This window comes from Cololabis saira, unplaced genomic scaffold, assembly GCF_033807715.1.
Source record: "Cololabis saira isolate AMF1-May2022 unplaced genomic scaffold, fColSai1.1 scf254, whole genome shotgun sequence".
Lineage (NCBI taxonomy): Eukaryota > Metazoa > Chordata > Actinopteri > Beloniformes > Belonidae > Cololabis > Cololabis saira.
In genome coordinates, this window is record NW_026906418.1 from 1 (window position 1) to 22,706 (window position 22,706).

The 22,706-nt window shown below is 49.8% G+C and overlaps 1 protein-coding gene and 1 long non-coding RNA gene across 2 annotated transcripts; both read left to right on the top strand.

Moving 5' to 3' along the window:
• Positions 1–8: 8 nt before the first annotated feature.
• LOC133439880 (rho GTPase-activating protein 23-like) lies at positions 9–19,318 on the top strand (the record flags this gene model as incomplete). Its single annotated transcript, XM_061717523.1, has 18 exons — positions 9–921; positions 3,532–3,690; positions 3,922–4,030; positions 4,855–4,894; positions 5,014–5,169; positions 6,931–7,260; positions 7,408–7,469; positions 7,833–7,939; positions 8,388–8,509; positions 9,404–9,556; positions 11,568–11,646; positions 12,248–12,321; positions 12,680–12,769; positions 15,232–15,357; positions 15,456–15,500; positions 15,622–15,715; positions 18,266–18,297; positions 18,408–19,318. Coding segments are annotated over 18 exons (3,525 nt in total), but the record flags the coding sequence as incomplete, so codon positions are not given.
• Positions 19,319–19,339: 21 nt separating this feature from the next.
• Positions 19,340–22,264, top strand: LOC133439882 (uncharacterized). The gene is made up of 2 exons (XR_009782250.1): positions 19,340–19,987; positions 20,028–22,264. It is a non-coding gene; the product is annotated as an uncharacterized LOC133439882 (long non-coding RNA).
• The last annotated feature ends 442 nt before the right edge of the window (positions 22,265–22,706 follow it).

Below are 22,706 nucleotides of genomic sequence, written 5' to 3' on the forward strand. Positions count from 1 at the left end.
ACTTCGCTAACCACAACGCCGCCATCTCCTCGGCGACGCTGCCGCCGCCGCGGCGGGGCGGCCTGCGCTCGGCCAGCTGCCAGCAGGCGCTGGCGGACTGGTACTACAGCCAGGCCGAGGCCGGGCCCCCGGGGCCCCCCCAGGACCGGCTAGCGGAGCTAGCGCTGGGCCTCGGCCGCCGCGTGGCCTCGTCTGCAGAGCAGCGGCGGAGGGAAGCGCTGCTGCGACACCACCAGGCAGCCGCCGCGGCGGCGGCACACGACTCGTACTGGGGGGCCGAGCCGGCCCCGGGTCCAGACCCGGGGACCAGGACCTGCTCCGAGGGCCTGCTAGCCGCCTACGCCGAGTACGAGCACAACTACGGGCGGTCGGTGGAGGCGCTGGCCAAGGCGTCGGCCCTGGTGGCCCCGCACCGCCCGCAGGGGCCACATATGGACCAGAACCCCCAGACCGGCCCCCCCGGGCCCCAGACCGGCCCCCAGACCGGCCGGCAGGTGGCGGAGCCCCAGACCCGGCGGGGGAAGGACCCGGAGCTGCCGGGGTACCAGGGCTTCTCCCGCAAGGCCGGGCCGCTCCTGCAGCAGGCCAGCTCCTTCCGGGAACCCGGCTACAGCGGCCCCCAGCTGGACTGGGCCGACGGGGCGGGGGGGGTCCTGGGACCAGGGGACCGGGACCAGGACCAGGACCCGGCCCCGGGCCCCCCCGGGGCCTCGGAGGTCGTCCTGAGGCAGAAACCCCCCGCGGGCCGGCGGACCCCCGTGCAGGCGCTCCGGCACTCCCACTACGCCACGCCGGGGGGGTCCCCGCCCTCGTCGGGGGCCCCCTCGCCGGTCCCTGGACCAGGACCAGGACCCGTCCGCCGGGCTAACGGCAGCCTAGCGCAGCACGCCTTGGACTCGCTGTCCTCCATCCCCTTCATAGGTCAGTTAAACAAGCTATAAACCAGTTTCAACCAGTTTAAAAAAGCTTTAAACCGGTTTAAACCAGTTGAAAACAGCTTTAAACCAGTTTAAACTAGCTTTAAACCGGTTTAAACCAGTTGAAAACAGCTTTAAACCAGTTTAAAACAGCTTTAAACCAGTTTAAACCTGATCGCCCCAGTACTATTGGAGTCTTTTAACTGGACGCTTGAAAAAGCTATAACTCCCCCCTCCTGGAAGGATGCGTTGATATCGGTTATCCCTAAAGAAGGGAAAAATAAAGAGTACTGTGAGTCATATCGCCCAATATCAGTTTTGAACGTGGATTATAAAATATTTACATCTATCATTACAAAACGACTGGAACACTACCTGCCTGACTTGATACATGAAGATCAGACAGGCTTTATAAAAGGACAACAAATGCAGGACAATATCAGACGAACCCTCCATATTACAGAACATATAAATAAACACAATATAAGCGCTGCTCTGATCAGCTTCGATGCGGAAAAAGCTTTTGATAGGGTCACCTGGGCCTTCTTGTATAAAGTATTAGAGAGAATGGGATTCAATGACAAATTCATTAAATGCATAAAGGCATTGTATACTGACCCATCAGCTAGAATTAGGATAAATGGACATCTGACGGACGCCTTTAAATTGTACAGAGGGACTCGCCAAGGTTGTTGTGCTAGCCCCGCCCTCTTTGCGATTTTCTTAGAGCCGCTCGCTCAAATAATAAGACAAGATGAAGAATTGACGGGAATCACGATGGCAAAAGAAGAACACAGGATAGGCTTGTTTGCTTGTTTGACTATGGAAGAATACGGATTGATGTCAGGCTACAAATTGAATATATCGAAAACTCAGGTATTGACATTTAATTATAAACCAAGTAATGAAATCAAGAAGCAATATAACTTAAATTGGAACACTAAGTCAATAAAATATCTAGGAGTTAAAATAACCAAGGAATTTGACAAAATTTACGAGCTAAACTATAATCATATAAATGATAAAATACAAAGGGATGTAGCAAAGTGGTCAAAATTAGTATTAGACTTCAGTTCACAAATTGATGTGATCAAGATGAATCTCTTGCCTAGGTTGCTATATCTCTTCCTATCACTCCCAGTTAAAATACCAGATTCACAATTTTAGTTTAACCCAGTTGAAACCGGTTTAAACCAGTTAAAAACATTTTTAAACCAGTTTAAACCGGTTTTAAACAACGATGTGAAACCATTCGTCTCTACCACTGTTTCATGTTGTGTGTTTTTAAAGTGGTGTTGTGTTTGGAATCAGATGGAGGTTCAGGTCTGGAAACAGCTCGACTCTGGAGGCAGAAACGTCTCAGGTCCGACTTTGGTCCGTCATCGGTCACATGGCCCAGTTCAGCAGGTCCGGGCTCAAACCGGGAACCATTGAGCTGCATCACCTAGTTTACATCTGTGACTGAGTCCTGGACCGTTTGTTGCTGCTTTAACAGATGAAGCATTAGCATTAGCATCATCACAGCGTTGTTGCCATGGCAACCGATGATTGATGCAGGAGCGGTGGGTTCAGGGGTGGTGGGTTCAGGGGTGGTGGGTTCAGGGGCGGTGGATTTCCTGCGTGACTCCTGGTCCAGGTAGGACCAGTGGTGTGACGATAGATCCAGGTGAAGCAGCGGCTACTAGTACAGCTAATAGCATAGCTAATAGATGGTGTTCCTGAGAGGGGAGGGTTAGTGGGGGCAGAGTCACCTTGTTTACATTCCACCAGGGAGATTGTGACTGGACTAACCTGCCAGGCTGCTCTGTCAAGGCCAGATTATAGAATCAACAATTATATTGAAAACAGACAGACTCAGTAATTACCGTCTGCCTTCAGTCTCTGGTTCATCAATGGCGACTCCAATCAGATGAATTTGTGATCAATTCCCGCCAAGCCGAGCTTCCAACTTCTCCAGGGTCTTCTCCATCTTACCAATGAGCTCAAAGACGCCGCCAGCCTGCGATTCTGTTCAAGAATCACATCCAGCTTACGGCTTTGCTCCCCCAGCGTTAAAGTCTGAGTGTTGATCACCTTGCTTGATCCTTCAGCCACGTCCAGCAGCTCTGAAAGAGCCAGAACAGCTGTCGACGACTTACGCGTTTGTCGGTAGACCAGGAATCCCCCTCCTCCGATCAGGAGAAATCCTGCTATCATAAATCCAATTATGAAGCATCTTCAACGTCCTCGACAGACAGAATCACCAAACACAACGGTTTCCAATGTTTCCAGGAATCCATTGTGTATCCAGTAAAAAACCTCCCATCGGAGCAGGAGGGCTCCCTTACCCCCTGACTTCTGATTGTGCTGAGAGACCAGTTAATCAATTCCATGATTGTAGAGTTTGGGAGGAGTGAAAAGGAGAGACTCTGAAGACGAGACAAACAAAAGCAGCAGCAGGGCAGATAGATAAGGGAGAGGAGCAGAAAAGCGTCCGCCTTCGCCGAGAGCTGGAAGAAGAACCGGACTGAGGGTTCCTGCCTCCAGTCCAGCTGCTCCAGACCGGTTTAGTCCAGAACCTCCATCTGAGTAACTGATCCTGTCTTGTTTTGTCCACCTAAACCTCCCGACCCAGACGACCCCGGCAGCCCTGGTTCTGACGGTTCTGATGGTTCTGATGGTTCTGACGGTTCTGACGGCCCCGGTTCTGACGGGTCCCGGGTCCAGACCTCCGTCCTTGTGTCCCCCTCCGTGTCCGTGTCCCCGTTTGTCCGACTTCGTTCCCAGGACTGCAGTGAGTCCAACTAACCCCCAGAACCAGAACCTAACCAGAACCTAACCCCCCCTTAACCATCCAGAGGCTTCACAAGGGTCCTGGTCCAGGTCCTGGTCCTCACCCTCTCTCCCCCCCAGGCAGCATCAAGGGCCGGCGGTCCTCCTACCTAGACCTGGACCCTAGACCTGGGTCTAGGGTCCTGGTCCAGGTCCAGGTCCCGGGTCAGTACTGATGCTCTTGTCCCCCCAGGCAGCATCAAGTCCCGGCGGTCCTCCTACCTGCTGGCCGTCACCACCGAGAGGTCCAAGTCCTGCGACGAAGGACTGAACACCTTCAGGGACGAGGGACGGGTCTTCTCGTGAGTCCAGTTCTTACTCCCCCCCTACTGTTGCTATGGTTACCTGAACACCACCAGACGGTGTTGGTGGTGTTAAAAAGCAGCTTTTGAACCGGTTTAAACCGGGTTTAACCTGTTTTGATCCAGTTTAAACCAGTTCTTAACCAGTTTAAACCTGTGTAAATGGGTTTAAACCCATTTAGACCGGTTCAAATCACTTTTTAACCAGTTTAAACCGGTTTAAACCAGTTTTTATCCAGTTTAAACTAGTTCTTAACCAGTTTAAACCAGTTTTTTAACCGATTTAAACTGGTTTAAACCAGTTTAAACCAGTTTTTAAACCGGTTTAAACCGGTTTAAACCAGTTTTGATCCAGTTTAAACTAGTTCTTAACCAGTTTAAACCAGTTGAAACCTGTGTAAACTGGTTTAAACCCGTTTGGACCAGTTTAAACCAGTTTTTAACCGGTTTAAACCAGTTTTAAACCAGTTTAAACCAGTGTAAACCAGTTTGCACTGGTTTAAACCAGTTTTTAACCGATTTAAACTGGTTTAAACCAGTCTTGCTCCAGTTTAAACCAGTTCTTAACCAGTTTAAACCAGTTGAAACCTGTGTAAACTGGTTTAAACCAGTTTTTAACCGATTTAAACTGGTTTAAACCAGTTTTTAACCGATTTAAACTGGTTTAAACCAGTTTTGCTCCAGTTTAAACCAGTTCTTAACCAATATAAACCAGGGTAAAGGGGTTTAAACCCATTTAGACTGGTTCAAACCAGATTTTAAACGTTTTAAACTGGTTGCTATGGTGACCTGAATCTACTAACGTTGATCCTTCTGCTCCACAGGAAACTACCGAAGAGGGTGAAGAGCTTTTTCACTGATGGGGTGAGTTAGACCTGAGTTAGACCCGGTCCCTGACCCGGTCCAGGACTAGTCCAGACCCGGTCCAGACCCGGTCCAGACCCGGTCCCTGACCCCCCCTGACCCCCTGGTCTCTGTTTCAGTCCCTGGAGAGTCTGCGGGCCCAGGAGGAGGCCCGGGTCCAGGAGGAGAACCGGTCCAAGCGCCGCTCCACCTCCGATCTGGGATCCATCAGTTTCAGCGACGTGAGGAAGGAAGGGTGGCTGCACCTGAAGCAGATCCTGACGGAGAAGGGCAAGGTGGGACCAGTGGGGGCCGGTATAATAATAATAACTAGACAATTTCCTCGCAGAAATTTCGAGAGTGCCACGGCGGGCTGCTGCACATTTGTGTACATTTTACAAGCAATAAAGGTGAAGGACTCAATACCGAGTCCAATGACACCACCCATGACTCTCTATGTCAAACCATTCAAAAGTTATTACAGAAAATAGGTAATAGGCTAACAGAACCACTAACGGAAGAGCTAACGGGACCACTAACGGAACCGCTAACGGAATCGCTAAGCAGCAGATTCTGTCAATCTTATTTTTATTCAGATATTCCTTAAAATGTGTTAGTAACGGCAGTTTGAAAACAAAGTGAGATTTTTTTGAAGAAAACTTTTTTTTACATTGCAGTCAATGGAGACCGTGGCAGGAATTGGCGTGTCTGTTGCCCCCCCCCCCCCCCCCGTTAAAATTTTGTACACACCACGCCTGTCAAAGTCACATTATTTGAATCTCAACATCTATGTCTACATTCTGACCAAAAATTATCTTTCTAGCTTTTACGGTTTGGCCGTGAGCTCGTGTTACAAATAAAAATTATGTTCATTTTTTGAATGTTTCCTCACTCTAAACAATTAGAACCTCCCTCTAGATTTGACAAAAAAGTGATTTCCAGTCCTCGCTTTAGCGCTCATATCTTGAAAAGTGTACATTTTAGGAAAAAACTGTTTCAGTTGTGGAGAGAGAAGAGAAGTTTTCCTCCGTTTTGAAGTTTGAATGACATTTCTACGTGCAAGTATGAGAAAGATACGTGACTCAGAAAAAAGGTGAATTTTGTCTTTTTTTCTCCCATCCGCTTTGAATGGCGCCATAGAAATACATGGGGAAATGAGTTCCCCATTAGTTTGGAAATTTGCAAATGTTTTTGCACTTCGTGCAAAAACTATTTGTGCCATCGCTCTGAAAATCCACATTTTTCGAGTAACGGTGTGCGAGTGGTGAGGCCCCAAAGTTCTCCCAATGCATTCCGGATGGGTTTTAGTGCGCACGTTTATGCACGTTACGCAAAAACGTGCATGCCAATTGCTTATAAAAGTCATAGCACACGATTCCCGATTAAGTCGCACGTTTCTACGTTTTTACTTTTCGCGTTTTCTCAAAGCTGTAGGAGGAGTAGCGAACCGAAATCTGTCCGGAAAATGAATAAGTTGAAAAATAATAATAAACCCGCAGAATAACATTAGTGCCTCTGGCTTTGCCAGAGGCATTCCTCCTCCTTGCTATTCCATAGCTTTGGAGGAGTCGTGCCTCTGGCTGGAAGCCGTGGCACTAATAATATTAATATAATATATAGACATGAGGAAGGAAGGATGGCTGCACCTGAAGCAGATCCTGACGGAGAAGGGCAAGGTGGGGCCTGGGGGGGAACGGTGGGGCCGAGGGGGCCCGGGGACCCGGTTTAAACCAGTTTTTAACCAGTTAAACCAGTTTAAACCAGTGTAAACCAGTTTTTAACCGATTTAAACCAGTCTTGATCCAGTTTAAACCAGTCCTTAACCAGTTTAAACCAGTGTAAACCAGTTTAAACGGGTTTAAACCTGTTTAGACCAGTTTAAACCCGTTTTAACCAGTTTAAACTAGTTTAAACCAATATAAACCAGTTTTTAACCGATTTAAACCGGATTAAACCAGTTTTTAACCAGTTAAAAAAAGAAAAAACAAAAAAAGGAGAAGACTAAAACTAATAAAACCTAAACCCTGACCTGGATCTGGTGCGCTCCTCCGTTGCAGAAAGTGGGCGGCGGCATGCGTCCCTGGAAGCGCTGCTACTCGGTGCTGCGCTCCCATTCGCTGTTCCTGTACAAGGACAAGCGTGAGGCGGCGCTGGCGGGGGCTGGCACGGGGCCGGGGCCCGCCCCGGGGGCGGGGCTCCAGGACGACGCCCCGCCCATCAGCCTGCGCGGCTGCCTGGTGGACATCGCCTACAGCGGCACGCGCAGGAAACACGCGCTGCGGCTAACCACGCAGGACTTCTGCGAGTACCTGCTGCAGGCCGAGGACCGCGACGACATGCTGGCCTGGATCCGGGTGGTCCGGGAGACCGGCAAGACCGACACCGAGGTGAGAACCAGGACCGGCACCGAGATCCAGCACCCAGGTCTGGGTCCGGTAGCTAGGTTACCCTTTAGCTACGTTACCTGTTAGCTAGTTTACCTGTTACCTGGGCAGGTGTAGCCACCGCTAACCGCTAACCTCCTCTCCCTGCAGGAGATGGGATTCTCCAGGCAGGCGCTGATCAACAAGAAGCTGAACGACTACAGGAAACACAGGTGAGATCAATCAATCAATCTTTCCGTCTGTCCGTCTGTCCGTCTATCTCTCTTTAGCGACTTTATTTCATAGATTCAGTGAAAGACAGACTCGTAGGAAGTGGAGGGAAACATATGTTGCGACTGGAATCGAACCTGCGTCACTGTTCAGGGGAAGGTTTTCATGAGTCGCTGCTCAACCGTTGAGCTAAACGCTATCTCTCGTGATGGAAAATGGCAAAAATGCAATACATCCACCAGGCTGTGGTATACGCTCATTATATCACAGCTGTGGTATAATGAGCGTATTCAGGTCCTGGAGGTCCTGCAGGTCCTGGGGGTCCTCCAGGTCCCCCAGTTTCCTAACCCTGTCTTGTTCTCCAGTCTAACAGGTTCCAAGCCGGACTCGTCCCCCAAAGTCCACCGTATGGTGCCCCCCTTCCTGCTGGCCAAGACCGACAACACCTGCCAGACCCGGGGGTCCAGATCCGGTGAGTACCTGTTCCTGTCAGGGTGGGGGGTAGAGACCAGGTCCAGGTCCAGGTCCTGGTCCAGAGTTAGAGACCTGGTCCTGGTCCATGTCCAGGTCCTGGTCCAGAGTTAGAGACCTGGTCCAGGTCCAGGTCCTGGTCCTGGTCCTGGTCCAGAGTTAGAGACCTGGTCCTGGTCCTGGTCCAGGTCCTGGTCCAGGTCCAGGTCCTGGTCCTGGTCCTGGACCTGGTCCAGGTCCAGGTCCAGGACCAGGACCTGGACCTGGTCCAGGTCCAGGTCCTGGTCCAGAGTTAGAGACCTGGACCAGGTCCAGGTCCAGGTCCAGGTCCTGGTCCTGGTCCTGGACCTGGACCAGGTCTCTACCCCCACCCTGGACCAGGACCTGGGCCAGGACCTGGTCCAGGTCCTGGTCCAGGTCTAACCCGTCCCCGTGTCTCGGTCTCCTAGACGACATCAGGGCCCTCTGGGGGATCAACCTCATGAAGACCAGGACCAGGAAAAACCAGGACTCGGGTCCCAAGGCCTTCGGGGTCCGACTGGAGGACTGTCAGCCTGCTGTCAATCACAAGGTGAGCTGTCAATCACAAGGTGAGATGTCAATCACAAGGTGAGATGTCAATCACTAGGTGAGCTGTCAATCATAAGCTGTCAATCACTAGGTGAGCTGTCAATCACAAGGTGAGCTGTCAATCACAAGGTGAGCTGTCAATCACAGGGTGAGCTGTCAATCACAATGTGAGCTGTCAATCACTAGGTGAGCTGTCAATCACTAGGTGAGCTGTCAATCACAAGGTGAGCTGTCAATCACAAGGTGAGCTGTCAATCACAGGGTGAGCTGTCAATCACAGGGTGAGCTGTCAATCACAAGGTGAGCTGTCAGTCACAGGGTGAGCTGTCAATCACAAGGTGAGCTGTCAATCACAGGGTGAGCTGTCAATCACAAGGTGAGCTGTCAATCGCAAGGTGAGCTGTCAGTCACAGGGTGAGCTGTCAATCACAGGGTGAGCTGTCAATCACAAGGTGAGCTGTCAATCACAGGGTGAGCTGTCAATCACAAGGTGAGCTGTCAATCACAATGTGAGCTGTCAATCACAAGGTGAGCTGTCAATCACAGGGTGAGCTGTCAATCACAAGGTGAGCTGTCAATCACAGGGTGAGCTGTCAATCACAGGGTGAGCTGTCAATCACAAGGTGAGCTGTCAATCACAGGGTGAGCTGTCAATCACAGGGTGAGCTGTCAATCACAAGCTGTCAATCACAAGGTGAGCTCAAGGGGGGGACCAGGACCAGCCCTGGGGGACTCCTGTGTTGAGATTCAGACAGGAAGTTGAATATCCAGACAGGAAGTTGAATATCCAGACAGGAAGTTGAGTGACTGACCTGGTTCGGGTTCTGAGGTTCTGGTCCTGGTCCTGGTTCTGGTCCTGGTTCTGACCTGGTCCTGGTTCTGGTTCTGGTTCCAGATGGTCCCCCTGGTGGTGGAGATGTGCTGCCGGGTGGTGGAGGACCTGGGTCTGGACTACACCGGGGTCTACAGGGTTCCCGGTAACAACGCCATGGTGTCCAACCTGCAGGACCACCTGGACCGGGGACTGGATCTGAGCCAGGCTGAGGAGGTCTGGACCCCCCTATACCCCCTTAATACCCCCCCCCCCCTATCCCCCCCAGGAGGTCTGGACCCAAGATACCCCCTATACCTACCCCCCTAACCCCAACCTGCAGGACCACCTGGACCGGGGACTGGACCTGAGCCAGGCTGAGAAGGTCTGTCCTAATACCCCCTAGACCCCCTTAATGCCCCCCTAGTCCCCCCCCCCCTATCCCCCCCAGGAGGTCTGTCCTAATACCCCCCTAGACCCCCTTAATACCCCCTTAATGCCCCCCTAGCCCCCCCCTATCCCCCCCAGGAGGTCTGTCCTAATACCCCCCTAGACCCCCTTAATACCCCCTTAATGCCCCCCTAGCCCCCCCCCCTATCCCCCCCAGGAGGTCTGTCCTAATACCCCCCTAGACCCCCTTAATACCCCCTTAATGCCCCCCTAGCCCCCCCCCCTATCCCCCCCAGGAGGTCTGTCCTAATACCCCCCTAGACCCCCTTAATACCCCCTTAATGCCCCCCTAGCCCCCCCCCCTATCCCCCCCAGGAGGTCTGGACCCCAGATACCCCCCTAACAACCCTAACCCCAACCTGCAGGAGCACCTGGACCGGGGACTGGATCTGAGCCAGGCTGAGGAGGTCTGGACCCCCCCCTGATACCCCTAACCCCCCTATCCCCCCCTATCCCCCCCAGGAGGTCTGGACCCCAGAACCCCCTTAATACCCCCCTATCCCCCCCAGGAGGTCTGGACCCCAGATACCCCCTTAATACCCCCCTAACCCCCCCAGGAGGTCTGGACCCCCCTATACCCCCCTAACCCCCTCAGGAGGTCTGGACCCCACATACCCCCCTATACCCCCCTAACCCCCCCAGGAGGTCTGGACCCCAGATACCCCCCTAATACCCCCCTAACCCCCTAATACCCCCCCTATCCCCCCCAGGAGGTCTGGACCCCCCTATACCCCCCTAACCCCCTTAATACCCCCCTATCCCCCCCAGGAGGTCTGGACCCCAGATACCCCCTTAATACCCCCCTAACCCCCCCAGGAGGTCTGGACCCCCCTATACCCCCCTAACCCCCTTAATACCCCCCTATCCCCCCCAGGAGGTCTGGACCCCAGATACCCCCTTAATACCCCCCTAACCCCCCCAGGAGGTCTGGACCCCCCTATACCCCCCTAACCCCCTTAATACCCCCCTATCCCCCCCAGGAGGTCTGGACCCCAGATACCCCCTTAATACCCCCCTAACCCCCCCAGGAGGTCTGGACCCCCCTATACCCCCCTAACCCCCTTAATACCCCCCTATCCCCCCCAGGAGGTCTGGACCCCAGATACCCCCTTAATACCCCCCTAACCCCCCCAGGAGGTCTGGACCCCCCTATACCCCCCTAACCCCCTTAATACCCCCCTATCCCCCCCAGGAGGTCTGGACCCCAGATACCCCCTTAATACCCCCCTATCCCCCCTTAACACCCCCCTAACCCCCTAATACCCCCCTAACCCCCCCAGGAGGTCTGGACCCTAGATACCCCCTTAATACCCCCTATCCCCCCCAGGAGGTCTGGACCCCAGATACCCCCTATACCTGCCCCCCTAACCCTAACCCTAACCCCAACCTGCAGGACAACCTGGACCGGGGACTGGATCTGAGCCAGGCTGAAGAGGTCTGGACCCCCCCCTGAAAACCTCTAACCCCCCCTATACCCCCCCATGAACTCTGACCTCTCTGATTGATTGATTGATTGATTGATGGATTGATGTATTGATGTATTGATTGATAACTGTGGTATAATAATAATATACTACGGACAGGGGAATATGCTCATTATACCAGTTATATCTAACTAACCCCCATGACCTCTGACCTCTGATTGATTGATTGATTGATTGATTGATGTATTAATTGGTGTATTGATTGATGTATTGATTGGTGTATTGATTGATGTATTGATTGATGTATTGATGGATGTATTGATTGATGTATTGATTGATGTATTGATTGGTGTATTGATTGATTGATTCTCCAGCGCTGGCAGGACCTGAACGTGATCAGCAGTCTCCTCAAGTCTTTCTTCAGGAAGCTGCCGGAGCCGCTCTTCACCGACGGTAGGTATTGATCACAGTATTGATCACATGATGCTCTTCACCGACGGTAGGTGGAGTATTGATCACATTATTGATCACAGTATTGATCACAGTATTGATCACATGATCACATGATGATCTTTACCGACGGTAGGTATTGATCACATTATTGATCACATTATTGATCACATGATCACATGATCACATGATGATCTTCACCGACGGTAGGTATTGATCACATTATTGATCACATGATCACATGATCACATGGTGCTCTTCACCGACGGTAGGTGGAGTATTGATCACATTATTGATCACATTATTGATCACATTATTGATCACATGATGCTCTTCACCGACGGTAGGTGGAATATTGATCACATTATTGATCACATTATTGATCACATTATTGATCACATGATCACATGATCACATGATGATCTTCACCGACGGTAGGTGGGGGGGTATTGATCACATGACCACATGATCACATGATGGTGGAGGGGGAATATTGATCACATGATGGTGGGGGGGATATTGATCACATGGTCACATGATCATGATCTGATAGATAGATGGACGGACAGACAGACAGATTTCTCACGTTTCTCCTCCTCCACAGAAAAGTACAACGACTTCATCAATGCCAACCGGATAGAAGATTCTGAGGATCGACTGAAGACCATGAAGAAGCTGGTGAGGAACTTACTATACTTACTAACTATAGGAACTCTCCAACTCTCCAACTCGTCTCACTTGTCCTCCTCCTCCTCCTCCTCCTCGTCCTCCTCCTCCTCCTCCTCCTCTTCCTCTTCCTCCCCGTCCTCCTGGTCCTCCTCCTCTCTGGTTCTCAGTCCAGTTATCTGGTTCTCTGGTTCTCAGTCCAGTTTTCTGGTTCTCAGTCCAGTTCTCTGGTTCTCAGTCCAGTTCTCTGGTTCTCCGGTTCTCAGTCCAGTTCTCTGGTTCTCAGTCCAGTTCTCTGGTTCTCTGGTTCTCAGTCCAGTTCTCTGGTTCTCTGGTTCTCAGTCCGGTTCTCTGGTTCTTGTCCCCCCAGCTCCAGGACCTGCCGGACCACTACTACCACACCCTCCGGTTCCTGGTGACCCACCTGAAGAAGGTGGCGGACCACTCCGAGAAGAACAAGGTACCTCTAAGTTCTGGTTACCGTGGTGACCAGACCCGTTCTGGTTACCGTGACGACCCCAACCCGTTCTGGTTACCGTGGTGGTGACCCCATCCCGTTCTGGTTACCGTGGCGACCCCAACCCGTTCTGCGTTTGTTTTGCGTGCCTTTTTTCGTGCGTTTTTGCAGGCATGCATTTGTTTTGCGTGCGTTTTTGCGTGCGTTTTGCGTGTGTCCGTGCTTTTTTTCGTGCCTTTTTTCGTGCGTTTTTGCGTGCATGCGTTCGTTTTGCGTGGCTTTTTACTTGCGTTTGTGCGTCTTTTCGTGCGGGCGTTTATTTTTGCGTGCGTGCATGCGTTTTTTTGTGCTTTTTTCATGCGTTTGTGCGTGCATGCGTTCGTTTTGCGTGCGTTGGTGCGTTTTTTTGTGTTTTGTGCGTTTTTGCGTGCCTGCGTGCGTTTTTTCATGCGGCCGTGCGGGAGTTTATTTTTGCGTGCGTGCGTGCCTTTTTTCGTGCCTTTTTTCGTGCGTTTTTGCGTGCATGCATTCGTTTTGCGTGGCTTTTTACTTGCGTTTGTGCGTTTTTTCGTGCGGGCGTGCGGGAGTTTATTTTTGCGTGCGTGCGTGCCTTTTTTCGTGCGATTTTGCGTGCATGCATTCGTTTTGCGTGCGTTCGTGCGTTTTTGTGTGCGTTTTTGCGTGCGTTTTGCGTGCGTTTTTTCGTGCGTTTTTTCGTGCGTTTTTGCGTGCATGCATTCGTTTTGCGTGCGTTCGTGCGTTTTTTTGTGTGTTTTTGCGTGCGTGCGTGCGTTTTTTCGTGCGGTCGTGCAAGCGTTTATTTGTGCGTGCGTGCCTTTTTTTGTGCCTTTTTTCGTGCGTTTTTGCGTGCATGCATTCGTTTTGCGTGTGTTCGTGCGTTTTTGCGTGCGTTTTGCGTGCGTCCGTGCGTTTTTTCGTGCTTTTTTTGTGCGTTTTTGCGTGCATGCGTTCGTTTTGCGTGCGTTTTTTCGTGCGTTCAAGCGTTTTTGCGTGCGTTTTTCCGTGCGGGCGTGCGGACGGGTGTTTATTTTTGCGTGCGTGCGTTCTTTCGTGCGGGCGGGCGTGCAGGCGTTTATTTTTGCGTGCGTTCGTGCGTTTTGCGTGGCTTTTTTCGTGCGTTTGTGCGTTTTTTCGTGCGGGCGGGCGTTTATTTTTGCGTGCGTGCGTTTTTTCGTGCTTTTTTCATGCGTTCGTGCGTGCATACGTTTGTTTTGCGTGCGTTCGTGCGTTTTTTTGTGTGCTTGTGCGTTTTTGCGTTCGTGCGTGCATACGTTCGTTTTGCGTGCGTTTTTTCGTGCGTTCAAGCGTTTTTGCGTGCGTTTTTCCGTGCGGGCGTGCGGACGGGTGTTTATTTTTGCGTGCGTGCGTTCTTTCGTGCGGGCGGGCGTGCAGGCGTTTATTTTTGCGTGCGTTCGTGCGTTTTGCGTGGCTTTTTTCGTGCGTTTGTGCGTTTTTTCGTGCGGGCGGGCGTTTATTTTTGCGTGCGTGCGTTTTTTCGTGCTTTTTTCATGCGTTCGTGCGTGCATACGTTTGTTTTGCGTGCGTTCGTGCGTTTTTTTGTGTGCTTGTGCGTTTTTGCGTGCGTGCGTGCGTTTTTTCGTGCGGGCGTGCAGGAGTTTATTTTTGCGTGCGTGGGTTTTTTCGTGCGGGCGGTCGTGCGGGCGTTTATTTTTGCGTGTGTGCGTGCGTTTTTTCATGCGTTTTTGCGTGCGTTTTTTCGTGCCTTTTTTCGTGCATGCATTCGTTTTGCGTGCGTCCGTGCGTTTTTTCGTGCTTTTTTTCGTGCGTTTTTGCGTGCATGCGTTCGTTTTGCGTGCGTTTTTCGTGCGTTCGAGCGTTTTTGCGTGCGTTTTTTCGTGCAGGCGTGCGGACGGGCGTTTATTTTTGTGCATTTTTTCGTGCGGGCGGGCGTGCAGGCGTTTATTTTTGCGTGCGTTCGTGCGTTTTTTCGTGCTTTTTTCATGCGTTTGTGCGTTTTTGCGTGCAAACGTATGTTTTTGCGTGCATGCGTTCGTTTTGCGTGCGTTCATGCGTTTTTTTGTGCGTTCGTGCGTTTTTTCGTGCGGGCGTTTATTTTTGCGTGCGTGCGTGCATTTTTTCGTGCGGGCGGTCGTGCGGGCGTTTATTTTTGCGTGCGTGCGTTTCCAGTTTTTTCCCAAAATTTCACCTTTTTCATCAAAATTTCAACTTTTTTCTCAAATTTTCAACTTTTTTCTCTAAATTTCAAGTCAAGTGAAAATGTATTTATTACTCGGAGAAGAACAAGGTACCTCTAAGTTCTGGTTACCGTGGTTACCCCAACCTGTTCTGGTTACCGTGGTGCCTTATGTTCCTGGCAGAGCTCTCTGCTCTCAGAGTGCAGGTTTACTGCAGAACCAGAACCCGTTAGCTTAGCGGTAGCAGCTCGGTGGTTCTCAGATCTGACCAGGAACTTCTCCCCCCAGATGGAGCCCAGGAACCTGGCCCTGGTCTTCGGTCCCACCCTGGTCAGAACCTCGGAGGACAACATGACCGACATGGTGACGCACATGCCGGACCGCTACAAGATCGTGGAGACGCTGATCCTGCACGTAAGAAGAACTCTGGTTCCTCTGGTTCCTCTGGTTCCCCCGAGGACTGTTACGAAGCTCCACCACTAACCTCCACCTCCGTGTCTCTGCTCCAACAGTGCGACTGGTTCTTCAGTGACGGACAACTGGACAACAAGCAGAAGGTAAGAAACCTCCGTCAGAAGTGGAGAAACCTCCGTCAGAGATGGAGAAACCTCCGTCAGAGGTGATAAACCTCCGTCAGAGGTGATTAAACCTCCCTGAACCGTTTTTCCTCCTCTGCAGGCGCTGGAGCAGAAACACGACGTCCTGCCGGTTCCAAACATCGACCACCTCCTGTCCAACATCGGCCGGCCCGGCATGCCGGGGGAGACCTCAGGTGGGAAAACCTTTTCGAGAAAAAAGTCAAAATGTTGAGAAAAAAGTCAAAATTTTGAGAAAAAAGTCAAAATTTCGAGAACAAAGTCAAAATTTTGAGAAAAAAGTCAAAATTTCGAGAACAAAGTCAAAATTTAGAGAAAAAAGTCTAAATGTCGAGAAAAAAATCGAAGTTTTGAGAAAAAAGTCAAAATTTCGAGAAAAAAGTCAAAAACTTCGAGAAAAAAGTCAAAATTTTGAGAACAAAGTCAAAATTTCGAGAAAAAAGTCGAAATGTTGAGAAAAAAGTCAAAATTTCTAGAAAAAAGTCGAAATGTTGAGAAAAAAGTCAAAATTTCTAGAAAAAAGTCGAAATGTGGAGAAAAAAGTCAAAATTGCCTCTGGTCCTCTGACCAATCCGTTTCATTCGGACTGCAAAAAACAGATTGGTCAGAGTTTTTACAGGATTAAAGCTGTCAGAGAGGTCGGATGTTTTTCATTATTCACTGGCTACTCTCAGGATGGACGGAACATTTCACCCAGTAGAACAATAAATGTTTTTGAATATGATCACAGACTATACCTTTAACCCGTCTTTAACCGCCTTTAACCGTCTTTAACCCGTCTTTAACCGTCTTTAACCGTCTTTAATCGTCTTTAACCGTCTTTAACCGTCTTTAACCGCCTTTAACCGTCTTTAACCGTCTTTAACCGTCTTTAACCGTCTTTAACCCGTCTTTAACCGTCTTTAACCCATCTTTAACCGCCTTTAACCGTCTTTAACCGTCTTTAACCGTCTTTAACCGTCTTTAACCGTCTTTAACCCGTCTTTAACCGTCTTTAACCGTCTTTAACCGTCTTTAACCGTCTTTAACCGTCTTTAACCGTCTTTAACCGTCTTTAACCGCCTTTAACCATCTTTAACCGTCTTTAATCGTCTTTAACCGTCTTTAATCGTCTTTAACCGTCTTTAACCGTCTTTAACCGCCTTTAACCGTCTTTAACCGTCTTTAACCGTCTTTAACCGTCTTTAACCCGTCTTTAACCGTCTTTAACCCATCTTTAACCGCCTTTAACCGTCTTTAACCGTCTTTAACCGTCTTTAACCGTCTTTAACCGTCTTTAACCCGTCTTTAACCGTCTTTAACCGTCTTTAACCGCCTTTAACCGTCTTTAACCGCCTTTAACCCGTCTTTAACCGCCTTTAACCCGTCTTTAACCATCTTTAACCCATCTTTAACCGCCTTTAACCGTCTTTAACCGTCTTTAACCAGTCTTTAACCCGTCTTTAACCGCCTTTAACCGTCTTTAACCGCCTTTAACCGTCTTCTTCTTTTCCTGCTCCTTCCAGCCCAGTCGCTGGACCGGCCTCTTCGGTAGGAACTTCTTCTTCTTCTGTGTTTGTGTTTACCTGTTTCACCGTCCGTGTTGGTTCCCACCATCACTGCTCTGAAGCTGAAGCTAATAATCCTCACCGTTCCAGTGTTGGTAGATTTGTCCTCTATGTTCCCGTGTTGCTAGATTTATATTCATAAATATATTAAAGTTGAATATAAAGTTGGGTATTGTGGACATTTTGGTACCAGGTACATGTCTGTATCCAATACAGTTCTTGAGATACAGCATATAGAAACTTGTATAAACCTGGAAAAGTGAGGATTTTATAAGATTGATTGTTGTTATAGTACTAGTACAACAGATTAGTGGAACAATACTTCACATTGGTAAAGAAGCATGACATTTGGCACAGATATTCTCTAAGGGCTATTCTTTTGGAAAAAGGTGCGGCCTTTGTTTCAACCCTCAACCTGGACCAGTGCGCTGCTTTGTCTGCCTTAGTTAAATCTGCGGATTATTTGGATTAGTGTTTGGATTATTTTGGAGTCCTTGTGCAAACTATCAGGTTATGAGAGTAACATTTTCATAAATCCATACTCTCGTAACAACAATCAATCTTACAAAATTCTCACTTTTCCGTGTATATACAAGTTTCTATATGCTGTATCTCAAGAACTGTATTGGATACAGACCTGTACTTGGTACCAAAATGTCCACAATACCCAACTTTATATTCAACTTTAATTTATTTATGGGGCTTAAAACCAAGGCATTTCGAGTTATAAAGGGAAAAGCACATTTTTGGGTGGACATCTTAGATTTTGAGCGTCCGCGCCTTTTTCCTAAAGAGTTAGACGTCGGAGAGAATCTGTGCCAAATGTTCTGCTTCTTTACCAAAGTGAAGTATTGTTTCACTTATCTGCTGTACTTTACCGTACCGACTGGTACCGACCGGTACCGACCGGTACCGACCGGTACCGACCGGTTCTGCTCAGTGGAAGCCGGTTCCCTCCCAACGTGACGACCTTCTCCCTTCGTTAAGGAGACTGGTCTCTAACTTCGTTAAGGAGACTCGTCTCTAACCTTCGTTAAGGAGACTGGTCTCTAACCTTCGTTAAGGAGACTCGTCTCTAACCTTCGTTAAGGAGACTGGTCTCTAACCTTCGTTAAGGAGACTCGTCTCTAACCTTCGTTAAGGAGACTGGTCTCTAACCTTCTTCTTCTTCTGTTTCAGATTCCACCACCAGCGGTTCAGTTAAATCCAAGGTAGGAACCAGTTCAACCTCCATTTCTGACCTCAGACCAGTCCACGACCCAGAAATTTGACCCAGAACTCTGACCTTTGACCCAGAACTTACCGGTTTCTCCGTGTCCAGGTTTCTTCCGGTTCCAGGAAAGACCTGACGGCCCGAGACTTCCTGCCCCGGTCCCTTTTCTCTGCCGTGACCCGCAAACGCAAGAAACCCCTGGTGGGCCCGGCGGCCGGCGGCGCCGACGGGGACTCGGACCACGAGCCCGTCAAGACCTCCAACCTCGGAGGAGAAGAAGAAGAAGGAGAAGGAGGAGAAAGAGAAGAAGACGGAGACCAAGGGGGGAAGGAGGAGCCGATACCGGGAGAAGGAACCTTTCCTAAACCAGGAGAACCGGGGCACCACCCGGGGAACGACCCGGGGAACGACCCGCGGAGGGGAACCGAACCGCCGGCTACCACGCCGGCCCGGCCACTCCGTCCCAACAGTTTCTACTCCAGACCAGCGCCGGCCTCAGACCCCCCGTCCCACCAGAACCAGACCAGAACCAGAACCAGACCCCCCGTTCCCTTCTGGATCTCCCCCAGCCGGCCGCCCAACCTGTACCAGGCCCTGGGGACCCGGAACTGGACCCAGAACTGGACCCAGACCCCGGTCCGCTACCGCAGGACCAGGGCCGGGAGGACCCGGGCCACGTCCATGAACCTGGACCTGGACCTGGACCTGGACCAGGACCCGGGACGGTGGGAGACGGACCAGGTGGAGGTCGTCAGGGTCCCGGTCCCGGGTCGGCCCGGAGGAGTTCCTCAGGGATCCGCTCTGGGGCCCGGGTCCCCTGGACCTGGACCTGGACCTGGATCTGGATCTGGATCTGGATCCGCCCCCGTCGTCCTCAGGAGATCCAACCAGGACCCGCGGGACAAGACCAGAGCCTGGAGACGGCACACCGTGGTGGTCTGAGGTCCCAGGGGGGTCCAGGTCCCAGGGGGGTCCAGGTCCCAGGGGGGTCCAGGTCCCAGGGGGGTCCAGGTCCCAGGGGGGTCCAGGTCCCAGGGGGGGTCCAGGTCCCAGGGGGGTCCAGGTCCCAGGGGGGGTCTGGTCTGGGTTCTAGTCCCCCGTTGGGGGGGTCGTCTACACCACCACCTAGGGCTGGGCGATTTTGGACAAAAATAAAATCCCGATTTTTTTTCTCTGAAAACCCGATTTTCGATTTCGATTTTTTTGGTAAAACCACAAAAGACAATGGAATAAATTGTTTCAAATATTTTATCTTTATTTTTAAAGAAAAATATCAAACAAATGTCCCTATTGGGAATGAAGTGCAATTGAAAGATCCTGTAAATCCTCCTTGAGTTTAGTAAAGTGACAACATTTACCATTTTCTTGACCAAACAGAGACGACTAGACGAGCTCTGTCTGTAACGCAGCTGCAAAAAAGGAACATCCATTTTCAGATGTTCCTTTTTTTAACATCGTCTTGATTAATAAATCCGATTTAGATTTAAAGTCGATTAATCGCACAGCCCTACATCCACCGGTCGTCTAACTCACTAACGTTCGCTCGGAGATCCTTGTTCCCCCAACTCTCCGGCTTTTTAACTAAAGGTGATCCTTAATGTTCCTGGTTCAAAGAAAGTCTTGGACTGGGAGGATCCTGGTGGACCATGATGGTTTTACCACCCCCAGGTGGTCCCCCGTCCCCCCAGGTGGTCCCCCGACCCCCCAGGGGGTCCCCCGTCCCCCCAGGGGGTCCCCAGACCCCAAACCGTCTTCACTAACCAGGTTTACAAGTGTCTTGTCTGCGGTTGAACAGCAGGACAGACCTGTTCCAGTTTTACCTCCTTTACCAAAGCTCTTCCAAAGCTCCTGAGGATCTACGGACCTCTGGGACTCGCCGCCCTCGGTGCACAAAGGTGTAACCTCAAAGGAAAGGTGCATCTCAAAGGTGCATCTCAAAGGTGCATCTCAAAGGTTCATCTCAAAGGTGCATCTCAAAGGTGCATCTCAAAGGTGCATCTCAAAGGTGAATCTCAAAGGTGTAACCTCAAAGGTGAATCTCAAAGGTGCACCTTAAGGTGCAACCGGGGCAGAAACATATGCAAACCCTAAGTGTTCAACACCAGCCAGTTTCCCCAAGCCAATAACTAAACAAGTGTGTGTTTTGTGTGCGTGTCGGTTGTGAAGTAAGTGCAGCGTTCTGGGAATCTTTTAATGTTGGAAACCTTCCAGGTGAATTTAAACGGGGAATATTTGGGAACTGACGGGAACGGACAGGAACTTTAACTGCAGGTTCCAACCAGGAACTTTGATTTGCTCGGGGGGGAGAACTTTGATTAAAACGGACAGATTTACCCTGCCCCCCCTCACTCCCACACTGCAGGAGCCGGTGTTTTGCCTTCAGAGATGAGAGATTAGTCTATAATAAAGTCAAATATCATTTTTAAATCTAGTCATGACCAAACAAAAGTTTCATAATCTTGTTTGTGGAAGTAAATTAGCCACAAAAGTCCAAACCATTCCCATTTATTCCCATTTATTCCTGTGTAAAGTTCCATCTGACCAAACCGTCGTCTCAGGTTCCGCTTTCCACCAAACCGGTTCCTGAGTTTCTGTTTCCACTGACAAAGAACTGGTTCCTGGGCCAGAAGAACCGGTTCCAAGGCAGAAGAACCGGTTCCAAGGCAGAAGAACCAGTTCCTGGGCCAGAAGAACCGGTTCCAAGGCAGAAGAACCGGTTCCAAGGCAGAAGAACCGGTTCCTGGACCAGAAGAACCGGTTCCTGGACCAGAACAACCGGTTCCAAGGCAGAATAACCGGTTCCAAGGTAGAAGAACCGGAACAAGTTAGCACCAACTGACGTGGCTCCTCTGACACCGTGTCCTAACTGCAGCGTCAGCGATAAAATCAATTCCACTTCTTTATTTTCTATTGGACTGTCCAAACTGGACGCAGCGCAACACGCCGTTTTGAGCTGAACATTGCGTGAGTTTTTTTCGTGCGTGTGTGTTTTTTTCGTGCGTGCGTGCGTTTTTTCGTGTGTGCGTGAGTTTTTTTGTGCGTGCGTGAGTTTTTTTGTGCGTGCGTGCGTTTTTTCGTCCGTGCGTTTTTGCGTGCGTTTTTGCGTGCGTGCATGCGTTTTTGCGTGCGTGCGTGCGTGCGTGCGTGCGTGCTTGCGTCTTTGCGTGCGTGCTTGCGTGCTTGCGTTTTTACGTGTGTGCGTGCATTTTCTCGCGCATGCGTTTTTTTGTACGTGCGTTCTTTCATGCGTTTTCGACATTTCGACTTTTTTCTCAAAATTTCAACTTTTTTCTCAAAATTTCAAAATTTCAACTTTTTTCTCAAAATTTCAACTTTTTCATCAAAATCTTCGCTGTGCAGCGTTTCGAGCTGAACATTTGTCGGACGTCCTGCTTCTTTTTTCTTCCTGTCGCTGGCGTTGAAAGCCAGTTTTAGCTGTCAATCAAAATAATGTGGGGGCCATATTAAGCGTCCGATGTCGCGCAGTCCGACGATAGTCGACGCTCACATGCAGTTAGAACCCGATCTGTGGAAAAACAAACCGGTTCCAGGTGGTTCCCAGTTGAAGTAGTGAACCAGAACCAGACCTGGACCTGGTTTGATGTAAACGGGTACCGGTCCCGGTAAGTTCCTGGTTCCAGAACTGTAACAGGATCCTGGTGTTCGTGGCAGCTAATGTTGTTTATGCCAAATTCGAAGCCCCGCCTCCTCCGTGACGTCACGGCGAAGCCCCGCCTCCTCCGTGACGTCACTGGTAGAACTTTAGTTTTCTAAAACCCGGAACCGGGAACTGGATTAGGAACCGGAACCGGGACCAGGAACCGGACCAGGAACCGGATCCTGCATGAACTTCCTCGTGGACCAACTTTTGTAACTTTGTTGTGTTTTATTGTATAAATGAACCTTGTTAAAATTAACCTGTGTACATAAATATACATAATATATTAAATTATTTGTTTTGGAAAGTTGTTGTGGTTCTTGCTTCTTGCCACGGTATAATATTTTTTTTTATTATTTCTTTTTTTATTAACATACAGAACAGACAACAACAAAAGTTACAAAGACATGTATCTAGGTGTGTGTAAATAATATAATTAAAATAAATAAAGAATATTAAATATTGAAAAATAAATAGATAATTATCATATAGAGTGTGTAGAAAACGTTTTTCCTATAAGTACCGTATATTAGTATATAAGGCGCACTGCCGGTTTTTGAGGAAAATTAAAGGCTTTCAGAAATAGAAATAAATGACGCCCGATTTCAGCAGCGCAGGAGCCAAAAAAAGAGACATCCCCAAAACTTCTAAACTGCATAGAAATTTGTTTATTTTATATGAAAAAACAAAATGCTTTGGTTTAAAGTTTAAAGTGCTTTAATAGCTTTGAACTTGCATGACTGTACAGA